Here is a 13239-nt window from a genome sequence, read left to right as displayed (position 1 = left end):
AAAACTGCCGTGAGAGGATCAAACACAAAACGTATTTGATTCCCAGTAGCAAAATTTGCGTCGAAATTTCATTAACACTCGCGCATTGCCCGACATCGCACCAAAGTGCAGAAGGGTGAGAGCGTTGTTGTGTCCAGGTAATCCCACTGATGGTCGTCCACAGAGCAATTTAAAACTTTTGTGTTTGCCATTGTTCCGCTCCGCGCTTTATGATTTTCTTTTACTTTCCTTATCTCCTGCGCAGTTAATATCATGGCAATTATTGTCTTGTCTCGTGGAAAGTGCGGCCTCTCTAAATGCATCACCTGCTACCTGATGGCTATGGCAGCGGCGGATACACTGGTTGTCATTTTTGCCGTCATCTTCAATCGGATAATCGGAATTTACTTCCCCGGGAATAAACTGTCCATCACTCCAGTATGCCGCTTCAAAACACTTCTCGTATTTGCAACCACGGACACTTCAGTCTGGCTAACGGTTGTGTTCACAGTTGATCGCTATGTCGCCATATGTTGCCAGAAGCTGAAACAAAAATATTGCACTCAAAGTTCTGCCGTTGTAATTATTGCTACGATGTCTACTCTTTGTTACTTGAAGAACATTCCCTTGTATTTTGCACTAGAGCCTCTTTACACATTGTACAATTTGCCGTGGTACTGTCGATTAAGATCAATCTACTATACATCACCGCTGTGGCAGGCATTTTCTTATTTCAATCGAATAACAACTCCTTTCCTTCCATTTCTCATAATACTGCTGTTGAACGCTCTGACAGTGAGATATATTTTTGTGACCAGTAAGGCTCGCAAGGCTTTACGGGGAAGGAATGGGACTGAAAAGTGTCCGGATCCTGAGATGCAGAATCGGAAGAAATCGATTATTTTACTCTTCAGTATTTCAGCCAATTTTATCTTGTTATGGTTGACATTAACAATTCACTATTTATATTATAGAATTACTAATACTAAATCTTACTCGGGTTATAATGACCCAGTGTATATTCTGGAGGAAACAGGAAACATGCTAGCGCTTCTGAGCTGTTGCACCAACACATTTATTTATGCCGTTAGCCAGAAGAAGTTCAGAGAGGAGCTTAATAAATTGATGCTACATCCGATATATCGGATTGCCATGTACGTCTAGCAAACTACGGAGAATTGAAACGCTTGTGTAGAAATTGCATTTTCATGCAGATAATTACCCTGTAACAAGTCGTGGTGAACTTTTGTAAATAGTAGTCCTGAAAGCATGTTTAATTATTTTTTCCACTTCGAAATCGTTTCGTAGATTTTAATTTATGAATCTCATTCCAGCATCAGCGTCCAAGCTTTATCCACGGCAATATTTTATTATTTTATTATTCATGTTATTATCAGTTATTTAGTCCCGCGCAGTTAATGAGAACAGTCGTTCAGCTATTGGAGAAATACCGCTGTAATTCTAGAGAGAGTGCTCTCATTACACTGAAAATCATTCTGCTCAGTGCAATAATCTGATTTTGCATCCGTACAACTACTTAAAATTTATGAAAACACTGTTTTCTGGATATTATGAATGGATAAGCATCTCCCTGTTGCATTTGCAAGGCTTTGTACGTCAAACACGATGCACTCAGCAAGTAAATACCAGATGTAGGAGGCATGCCATATTATTGCAACTATTATATTTTGAGGAATGCTGATCGTGGTACAGAATCCTGAAGCCAGGCATTTCCATCCGCAAGAGAAGCTACATCAGATAGCATATTTTGCAAATGACCAACTGGGGCAAGCTAAATAATTTTAGTTTTGTAACACTCTGTCCACAATTTTCAATCTGTCTTAAAATAGACTCCATTAATTGTTATGGCATAGAACACATAGAAAACCTACAGCACAATACAGCCACTTCGGCTCCCAAAGCTGTGCCTAACATGCCGTTACCTTGGAACTACTTAGGTTTACCCATAGCTTCTATTTTTCTAAGCTCCATGCACACATCCAGGAGTCTCTTAAAGGAACCTATCGTATATGCCTCCACCAGTGCCGCCGGAAGACTATTCCATGCACTCAACACTCCCTGCATAAAAAAAATGCTGCTGACATCTCCTATATATCTGCTTCCAAGCACCTGCAAAACGATGCCACCCACCCCCTCACCCCCACCCGTGCTCGCCATTTCAGCCCTGGGAAAAATGACTCTCCACACGATCAGTACCTCTTATTATCTTGAATACCTATATCCTATATCTATATCTTATATTGTATACCTATATATTGTATTCCCAATCCAGGCAACTTCCTTGTAAATCTCCTCTGCACCCTTTCTATGGCTTCCACGTCCTTCCTGTAGTGAAGCGAACAAAATTGAGCACAGTACTCCAAGTGGGGTATGAGAAGGGTCCTATATCACTGCAACATTACCTCTCATCTCTTAGTAACCATCTTAACCGCAGAGTCAACCTGTGCAGCAGCTTTGAGTGCCCTATGGACACGGAACCCAAGATCCCTCTGATCCTCCACACTTCCAAGAGTCTAACCATAAATGTGTTCTTTTCATGTAAAAAGTATGCATATTTGGCGCTACGTGTATCACTTTTTCTTGTGAATTATACTTGTGTGTCTGTGATGTTGATTCAAGAAAATCTTAAATTACAGATTTAGCTACATGTGCTTGTCTATAGAATAATAAATTTGACTCTGATTCTGAAAATTCATTCTTTATTGATATCCATTTACTTCTGAAAATATGCAAAAAACTCTGCTATTTCATAAAATCATATGTAAAACACAATGACAGAACTTTCCTTAACCCAAAATAGTATAAATCTCGTCCTTTTGAGCAATATAGAGAAAGTGCTGAAGAAACTTAACAGGCTCGGCAGATTCAATGGAAAATAGTAAACAGTCGATGTCACGGCACGAACGTCGCATTGTTAGTCTTTTCCATTGACGCTGCCTTGCCTGCTGAGTTCATCCAGCATTTTGTGTGTGTTGTTTGGATTTCCAAACTATGCAGATTTGTTCGTCTTTGTGCTTATCTCGATTCCTATCTTGATTCCTATTCCGAAGTCATCTGCGTATACAAATACATTTCATTACATTTCTACATACATCGAGTATGTGCATAGTTAACTAAACCTCCCCTGACGTTAAAGATGATGCAGATAGTTTTGGAGATGTTAGACGTTTCTCAACGTACGTACCTTCCTCATCGATATTAATCGCAGTTATCTCCATTGTTCCGTCAATATTTTTACTAATTAAAATATCTCTGCGTTCCTCTATCGACAGTTGTGCAAACATTATTTTACAGGCACATAACTTCCTGCAGTGATCTGAAATGCTAACAAACGTTTCTTTTAAATCTTCTTTCAAATGAAGCAAATGTTTTCAAATAATGACCAGCAGCTTCCTTGTACAGAGGAAGTAACGATAAAAGTAAAACATATAGCATGCCATTTCTGTTGAATGCTCTTTCTTTATTTGGACAACATTTCAAACCATTAATATATTTTATCGTACTACTCACTTCCCTTTGTAGGAGAATGTTTTCATAATATTGTTTATGAACAATTGTTTATGAACACACTGACAATTTTTCCAGTTTATTTACCGTTTAATTCTTTATAATAGGACAGCTAGAACAGTAACTATACATCATAACTGAATGCTGTTCGCATGCGAGTTGAAAAGGCAGTGAGACCTGCACTGTACATGACGACTGCACCTGCACGATGGGCATCCACTTGCAGCTTCTCACGTTCCGCGTTAATGAGTTGGAGCTGAAACCAGATGAACACAGGATCATTAGGCGTCGGGTCTTAAAGCACGCAAGCAGGCTCTTCGACCTAACTAGTTCATGTCAAAAACATTTAGACTGTCTACTCCCATCAGCCTACACAGTATGTAAAACACAATGTTTTATTTTGTTTTGTTCCATCACATTTCCTCTAAATCTTCTATGTTCTAAAGAACACAGTCCTAACATGTTTAAAAATTCCTAACAACACAGCTCGTGTAGACGCGGTAGCATGTTTGAAAATGTTCTCCGTACTCGTTCATGCTTGTTTACAATTTTCCTGTAGGTAGATGACAAAAACTGCACACGACTCCAAATATGGGCTCAACATCCGATCTCTATTCCTTACGGCATTGATTTAAGAAGGCCAATGTACCAAAAGTTTTCATTACAACTCTATCGACTTGTGACGCCCCTTTCAACTCATTATGGACCTGTATTCCCAGAACCCTTTGCTTTACTATAATCCCTGGTGTCCTACTGTTCACTGGAGAAGACCTACCCAGCTTGGTCTTAAGATGTGTAAGAAAAAACGTCGCATTGCCTTAATTAAATTGCATTGTTACAGTTGATGTAGATCTCTCTGCAAGCCATGATAGGGTTTCGCATTCTCCACAGCATTCCCAATCTCGGTGTAATCCGGAAATTTAATGACCGTGTTAGCCACATTATCATCCAGATCATTGACACAGATTGATAAACAACAACGGACCAAGCACCAATCCCTGTGGCACATCAAAAGCCACAAGTACCCAATCAGACATGGAACTCGCTAATACCACTGACTGGATTCTCCCACAATAAGAATGACAAATCCAATTTACGACGTATTTCTGAATGCCGAACAACTGAATTTACTGACAACTCCCATACGAGATTTCATTAAATGCCTTCCGAAATTCCATGTGGACAATATTACTGCAGTATCTTCATTCTCTTTCCTGGTAATCTCCGCGAAAACTATATATTTGGTTAGAAATGACATACCACAAATAAAGAAATGCTGTAGGTTACTTGATCAGCTCATGCGACACTTATATATCCGGTCCGTTGGAATACCATCCAATAACATTCCCACAACTGAATTCAGACTCACCGGCCTATAATTTCCTTGTTGATGGTTAGACCCTTTTTAAACAGTGGAACAACTTTGCCAGGGCGCCAATCCTCTGTTATCTAAGGGGTCGCTTATAATTGTTGAAATATCTGCCAAGGGCCCAGCAATACTTGTCCCACGAAGGGTTGGAGAGAACATCTGTTCAGGCCTGGAAATTTACCACCCTGATTTGCCTTGGGATAGCAAACACCCCCTTCTCTCTAATCGGTACAGGGTCCATGAAGTTAATGCCGCTTTGCATTACTTCGCTCGATTCGGTGTCTATCGGAGCATGCTGCGACTAGTGACCCGAGATACCTATTCGGGAAGAAGACAGGGCAGATGGCAGCAATTCAGCGCAGGGGAACACTTTGCATCTAGTTTACGCAATACTATTAGTTGCAAAGTAAATATGTGTAAAGACAGGTGTGGTTCACGGTTTGAGATGCTAAATTGGAGAATGGCCAATTTGGATCTTGCAAGTGTGGATAGTGACAAGATTGTTTTCTGGCAAAGTTGTACTTGGTAAGTGGGATATCTGCAGAAGCAAAATGTTCAGAATTTAAAGCTTGCATTTGACTGTTATAATAAAAGGTAAAGTTATCAAGCTTGGAGAATCTTTTTTAGGACATATTGAAGCGTTCGTTCAGGGAAAGGATGCATATTGCAGGTTTAGGCAATTAGGAAACAAGGATTTTATGGAGAACAAGAAATGCAAGTCAACAGTTATAAATCAAAACATGAAGGCGAAACGAAAGCATCAATATATCTAGCAGTCAACGTGAAGGAGCAAGCTAAGGGAATCTATCGTCTAGCTAAATGATTGCAAGGGAAATGATTGATCCTCCAGAAGATCAGAATGGCAATCCACGTGTGATGACTTGTCTTATTTCTTACCAGCATCAACCTCTTCACCCTCTACACTAACTGTTCTGGCATTCTGCTTTCCACCCCCTGTAACTACGCTGCACTAACAAACCTTCCCCTGAGGATTTTCGTCCCCTCCAGTTCAGGCGCATACCTGCATTGGTCCTACTTTATCTGAAAGAGAGCCGAATGATCCAAAACCCTAATACTCTCCATACTAATCCATAGCCACTTGTTAAGCTATATAATTATCTCAGTTCTTTCCTCGCTAACGCGTGACGGTAGTAGAAATCCTGTGCTCACAACCCTGGAGGTCCTGTCCTTTAATCTCGCACCTAACACCTTCAACTCCCAATGCATAACCTCGTCTCTCATCTTCGACGTGTTATTCGTACCAACATGGACCGCAATCTCTGTCTGTTCACGTTCGCACTTGAAAATACCGAGAACTCGATTCAAGATGTGTAGGCCGCTGGCACCCAGGAGGCAACATACCTTCTCGGAATCTCGTTCTCGACTGGAGAATCTCTCGTCCATTCCGCTAACTAACAAATACTCCATCATCGCAGCGCTCTTCTTCTCTCTCTTAACTGTCTGAGTCGCAGAGCCAGACTCAGTGCCGCAAACCTGACGTTGTGATTTTCTTCTGTTAGATCATTGCCTGAACAGTGACCAAATTTATATACCTGTCTTTGAGGGGGATTGCACAGGGTGCACTCTGCAATTGCTGTTTAACCACTTTTATCTTTGCGACTGTCATGCAGTTTTCTTGCACTGCAACCAGGGTAGCCCTACCGCTCTACATGCCCTTTCTACCAATCACTTCAGCCTCCCTGATAATCCAGTTCCAGATCTAAATCTTTGAAGCTAATTTCTGGAAGCCTGAGCTGCACTTTTCGCAGTTGTAGTTATCAGAGACACTGGAGGGCTCACTGCCTACGAACATCCAGCAAGTAGAGTATTCAGCTATTCTGCCTGTCATTTCCCCTCTCCTCGCTAAACAACTATGAGGAAGGGAGTGAAAAGAACAACTTTACCTGGACCGTTTTTTAAATTAGTTTATCTGACTAAGGCTTCGCTGCAGCCTTGAAGAACTAAAACCTCAAAATTTCCACTCTAACTGTGCTCTCTGCCGATAACCACACCTCTTGCAACTGGCATCCTCTAAATTGATTTGCTAATCAATCCCAAACTTCGGCTGATCGCTGGTCAGAATTCAATTTATACTGCCGCGATCTAATGCCGCGTTTTTTTTTATTCTGGTCTGTCAGAGGATCTGATTGAAATTAGCACTTATTCAAATTTCTGATATCCGGATTGCTTGTTGCTCCGAGATCTATTTGAGTTACTGTGGCCCTACGCTGCCATTTTCTACTGAGTCAGTGGACCTGTTTGAAATCACTTCCTCAAAATCTTCTGAAGCCGGATCGATCGCACATAGAGCTGTGATAACAGGGGTTTCTTTCAATAAGGGGACAGAAAAGAAATTTTGTGGAGAACAACGAATTTCCCTGATGGCATATTACCCCCCGGTTGCCAGTCTTCATGACATTTCAAATCGGGCCCTTATATATTCTAAAGTGAGAGGGGACCATCAATTTTCATGGTCCATATAGGTATAAAGAACATAGATATTAGTTGGAATAAAAATCAGCAAATTGATTTCAGGGAGTTCGGCGTTACGTTAAAGGACAGGGCATCCTCAAATGCGATCTCAGCTTTGCTACTTATCCTTTTGCTAGTGCGGCCACATCATACAGTTTAACACGTGTCTACGGAGTTGGTGTGGTAGAGGGAACCTCAGATTTTTGGATCAATTGGCTCTCTCCCTAAGACTCTGACGTTCGGAGAGTAAAGAGTGTTGACACCGAAATTGAAGGGTGACTAGTAAGTTTGCTAGTACTGCACGAAAGGGTTTAAAGTCGAGTTGGTGGAAGGCGGAAACCAGAGTGTCAGAGCAGATAGCAACACACACATAATATAGATGGACCATAGATACCGCCTGATCCGCTGAGTTCCTTCAGCATTTTGTGTGTGTTGTTTGGATTTCCAGTATCTGCACAGTTTCTCCAATTTGCAACAACAGATAGCGGAATGGTTGTGCCGATGGGGATAAAAAGTTTGAGCATGTTGGGACGCATGGTGTGAGCACCATATAGTGAAATTCAAAAAGGCAGGTGAGCTTAGAAAATGGATCTACACATGGGATTGTGATATTGTATTTCGGGATATTATTATTTCAGATATTAAGCGATACTAGTAATTGGTGATATTCAGTTTCCTTCTGGGAGAGGTACTAAAGTGAAGGGTTGCACCTCAACTCGAGGATGACAAATATTCACCCCGGGTAGATTGGTTAGCTCTGTTGGGAAGGGTTGAGACTAAATTGGAAGGAGGGAAGGAACTGGAATGAAGGGACTCAGGATCGGAGATGTTGCAAAAGAATAAAGGTAAAATGCATTCAGACTGGCAGGAAGGGCAGGCAGATGATAGGACAACATTGCTGCTAAAACGGTGAGCATCAGTCCGTCGAGGATACAGAGTCAACAAAGGGTAAGAAATCCAGTATTCGAATTCTTATGTATCCCTGCACGTAATATAAAAATATAAGATGGATGATCTTGTTGCGCTATGTCACATTTTCACGCATGATGTTTTGGCCATCACTGAATCATGGCTGAAGGATCGTTGGAGTTTTGAGCTGAATGTTCAAGGTTACACCTTGCATCCGAGGGCTATGAAGGTAGGGAGAAGGAATGCTTGTGAAGATTGTAATCAAACCAGTAGAACGATCTGTCAGAATATCGAAAAATGTTGAAAACTTGGGGGGGGGGGGGGTGGGGGTAGGGAGGTGGAGTTCTGCAAACTCAATGGTAAAATAACCCTGATGGCAGTTATGTACAGGCTTTCAAACAGTAGATATGCTGTAGAGCACCGAATACAAATAGAAAAAGGAATGGCGTATCAAAAGAGCAATATGATGATATTAATGGGAGATTTTAACATGCAGGTTGATTGGAAATAATGACGTTGGTAATGGATTCCAAGGGAACAGGTCTGTTGAATGCCCACTTGATGGCTTTTTAGAGATGTTTGTCGTTGAATGGACTAGAGGATCAGCTATACTGGATTTGGTAGTATGTAAATAACCGGAGGCGCTTATGGAGCTTAAGGTTAAAAGAAAACCCTTTGGAGACAGTGATTGAATTATTATTTAGTTCAGCTTGATATCTGATAGGGAGAATGTAAAGTTTGGCATTGCATTATTTCAGTGGTGTAAAGGAAATGATAGTTGTATGAGAAAGTAGTTAACCGACATAAATTGGAAGGAACTCCAGACAACGATGACAGCAAAGCAGCAATGGAGTGAGTATCGGGGGAAATGAGGAAGATGTATAATGAATGTATTCCAGAAACGAAGAAATACCCACGTGGCAAACTAATACAACCGTGGTTGAAAAGGCATGTCATAAGTAATGTAAAAGCAAAAAGATGGCATACAACAACCCAAACGTTAGTTGTAAGAGAGAAGATTGGGAAGCTTTTCAAAACCTTCAGAAAGCAAGTAAAAAATTATTAGGAGGGAAATGATGAAATATGAAAGCATGCTTGCAAAGACTATCAAAGTGTATAGAAAAATAGTTTTCAAGTATGTAGAAATAAAACAGAGATCAGAGTACAGATGGGAGCGCTGGAAAATGAGAGTGGATATATTATAAAAGGAGAGAAGGAGATGGCAGATGAACTATTTGCGCATTTCACTGTGCAAGATACCAATGTATGCCAGATGTTGACGGGTGTGAGGGAAGAGAAATGTTTGCAGCTAGTACTGCAAAGGAGAAGGTGTTTAAAAAGCTGAAATGATTCGTGAAGGTTACATAAAAAGACGATATGATACAGAAGTCACGCGGCCCAGTTGAAAGGGTTCAGAAAGTGTTAGCTGTAAAATTGTGGAGGCATTGGTAATAATCTTCCGAAATTCATTGGATTCCGGTATAATGCCAAATATATGGTAAATTGGCAATGCCACTACACTCATTAGAAGAAGAGAAAGGCAACAGAAAGGAAATTAGAGTGGTAGCAATGATATTGGAGACCATAGTTAAGGATGAGCTTACGGAGCACTTGGTGACATAAGTGATGATTGGACAAGGGCAGCATGGTTTTCTTAAGCGAAAGTCTTTTCTGACGACCCTGTTGGGATTCTTTGATGATATTATAAGTAGGGCAGATGAAGGGGTTGCAGTGGATGTTGAATAATTGGACTTTCAGAAGGCCTTTGAATAGGTGCCGCATATAAGGCTACGAACCAAGTTAACAGCCCATGATATTACGGGTAAGTTACACCTATGGTTACAGAATTGGCAGATTGGTAAGAGGTATCGAGTGAGAATAAAACAATCCTCTTCTGGTTGGCTGCCACTGACTCGTGGTGTTGGTGTTGGGAACGTTTTCTTTTTTAATGCTCGAAATCGCTCAATTAGTTGCTGGTATAGATGGTTTTGTTGTCAGGTTTGCAGACGATACGAAGATTAGTGCAGGCAAAGGTAATATGAAAGAAACAGGCAGGTTGCAGAAGGACTTAGATTAGAAAAATGGCTAAGAAAGTATCAAATGTAACACAATGCATGGTCATGCACTTTAAAAGAAGAAATAAATGTGCAGACAATCTTGCGATTGGGGAGAAAATCAAAAACATTTGAGATGAAATGGACTTGGGAGCCCTCGTGCAGATCACGCTAAAAGTTAACTTGCATGTACAGTCGGTGGTGAGGAACGCAAATGCAATGTTCGCATTCATTGAAAGAGGTCTTGAATAATTGAGCAAATATGTAACGCTGAGCCTTTATGAAGCACTGGTGAGACCTCATCTTGAGTATCGTGAGCAATTCTAGGCTCCTCATCGACGAAAAGGCATACGGCATTTTGGAAGGTTCAGATGATGTTCACAATGATGAATGAAACGCATGGTCCACAAATAGTGTAGTCGGTCAGTTGATGCAAACGCAGTTGATGCCGAATTGATTTCTGCTTTCACAGTCGCTTGTCTATCGAATGCTTAGATTTAACTTGGATCATATGACATCAATCGGAAACTGGCTGAGTAGGAGATGTTCAATAAACCTACAGGATATGTGTAAAAGAGGACATTTAACAGATTATGTAATATCCTTTTTCAACAAACCAATCTTCACCAAATTCCGCCTTACAGACGGTGTGTCCTTTCCTGTGTATCATGAATATCTTGATACTGCAGTTTAAATGCACAATTGTGTAAGTGTATGCACAATTACTTCACCTTCAGTCAGTGCATTCCACACCCACCATCCCTCTCCTGGTAGAAAATAAGATTTGAATAATGAGAATAACAACAACAAACTAATGCTGAAATACAGAAATAACTTTCTATTATTGTTAGTATCACAATTCTTATTACTGCTTAACATTTATACTCATTGCAGAATAAACACGAGAAAGTATAAAGATGCTGGAGTAACAAAGAAACAGCCACAAAATGAAAGAGGGTCTCAGTAGGTCAGGCAGCGGTGTGGAAACCTGTAAACCGTCGTCATTTCGCGCCAGACACTTATTTGGGACAGATAGGAAGGGGAAAATGTCAGAGTAAAAAATGGAGAAAGGGTAAAGTAATCTACGGCAACTCGAAAGTTCTTGGTGAAACTGCAGTTGATATGAACTGTAAATTATTGGTCATAATTCTCTTGAAAATATTCAGAACTGCAAATATCAACTAGGAGTATGTCCAAAGAAAAAGCGGGACTAGTAACTCAAAACCAAATAACACCTTGGTGTGAACTGGAGGATATTCATTGTAGTCCTAATCGACAGTACATGAACAGTGCGAAAGCATACATAATAGAAGAGAAAGTGAATTTGTGATTCGTCTTTTGGGGGATATGTTCGTCAGAATAAGAAAAATAAATTGCGAGGGACATTCAAAGGCATGAATCTGTACAGAAACCAATGTGTGTTTCTACCTATTATGCAATACTGCTTGAGCAATGGTCTGATCCAGGGACTGTATAAAGAGAATGAATAATTTGGCCTAATTAGAAAAGGGGACCTCAGTTGCATTCGACTGCCATGCGAGATTTTGCTGTATTATATCATAAGGGAAGGAGATAGAATCATAGAACCATATAAACACTGCAGCACAAAACAGGCCTTTCAGCCCTCCATGTTGTGCCGAGCCATATAATCCTTAAAAAAAGTACTAAACCTACACTACCCCATAACCCTCTATTTTTCTTTCATTCATGTGCCTCTCTAAGAGGCTCTTAAATATCCCTAAAGTTTTAAACTGCACCACCATCCCTGGCAAGTCATTCCAGGCACTCACAACTCTTTGAGTAAAACACTTACGCCTGATGTCTCCCCTAAACTTTCCTCCCTTAATTTTGTACATATGCCCTCTTGAGTTTGCTATTGGTGCCCTGGGAAGCAGGTACTGACTTCCCACCCTATCTATGTCTCTCATAATCTTGTAGCCCTCTATCAAGGCCCCTCTCATTCTTCTACGCTCGAAAAAGTAAAGTTCCAGCTCTGCTAACCTTGTTTCATATGACTTGTTCTCCAAACCAGGCAACATCCTGGTAAGTCTCCTCTGCACCCTTTCCATAGCTTCCACATCCTTCCTATAATGAGGTGACCAGAATAGAACACAATACTCTAAGTGCGGTCTCACCAGAGATTTGTAGATTTGCAACATGACCTCTCTATTCTTGAACTCAATCCCCCTGTTAATGAAGCCTAACATCCCATAGGCCTTCTTAAATACCTAACAACATGCGCAGTGACCTTGAGGGATGTATGGATATGAAGCCCAAGATCCTTTTGTTCATCCACACTCTTAAGTAACCGACCATTAATCCTGTACTCAGTCTTCTGGTTTGTCCTTCCAAAATGCATCACCTCACACTTATCCGGATTGAACTCCATCTGTCAATTTTCTGCCCATATCTGCAGCCTCTCTATATCCTCTTGTAAATTTCAACAACCTGCAGCTCCATCCACGACTTCTCTACTCTTCGTGTCATCCGCAAACTTACTCACCCATCCTTTTGCCTCTACATCCAGGTCATTTATAAAAAAACACAAATAGGAGGGGTCCCAGGACAGATCCCTGCAGCACTCCACTAGTCACCGACCTCAAGGTATAATACTTTCCTTCCACAACTATCCTCTGCTTTCTTACTTTAAGCCATTTAAAAAAATCCAAACAGGCAAGGTTTCAGTTATCCCATTCCTCATGACTTTCTGGACGAGTCTCTCGTGATGGACTTTCTCAAAAGCCTTTCTAGAGTTCATGTACACCACATCCACTTCTCTAACCGCATCAATTTCTTCACAAAGCCGTGTTGACTATCAATGAGTAGACTGTACTTCTCCAAATGCACGTAGATCCTTACCTTAAGAATCATTTCCAGAAGTTTGCAGATCACCGACTTAAGACTCACCAGTTTATAGTTCCCAGGATT

General features: G+C 40.8%; 1 protein-coding gene across 1 annotated transcript; it reads left to right on the top strand.

Annotated features, from left to right (window-relative positions):
* The first annotated feature begins 252 nt into the window (after window positions 1-252).
* On the top strand, window positions 253-1143 carry LOC140725745 (probable G-protein coupled receptor 139). The gene has a single exon (XM_073041646.1). It carries the CDS (start codon window positions 253-255, stop codon window positions 1141-1143), a length of 891 nt encoding a protein of 296 aa, XP_072897747.1.
* Window positions 1144-13239: the final 12096 nt, after the last annotated feature.

This window comes from Hemitrygon akajei, chromosome 1 (genome assembly GCF_048418815.1).
Source record: "Hemitrygon akajei chromosome 1, sHemAka1.3, whole genome shotgun sequence".
Taxonomy (NCBI): Eukaryota; Metazoa; Chordata; class Chondrichthyes; order Myliobatiformes; family Dasyatidae; genus Hemitrygon; species Hemitrygon akajei.
This window is presented reverse-complemented; position numbering and strand designations above follow the sequence as displayed.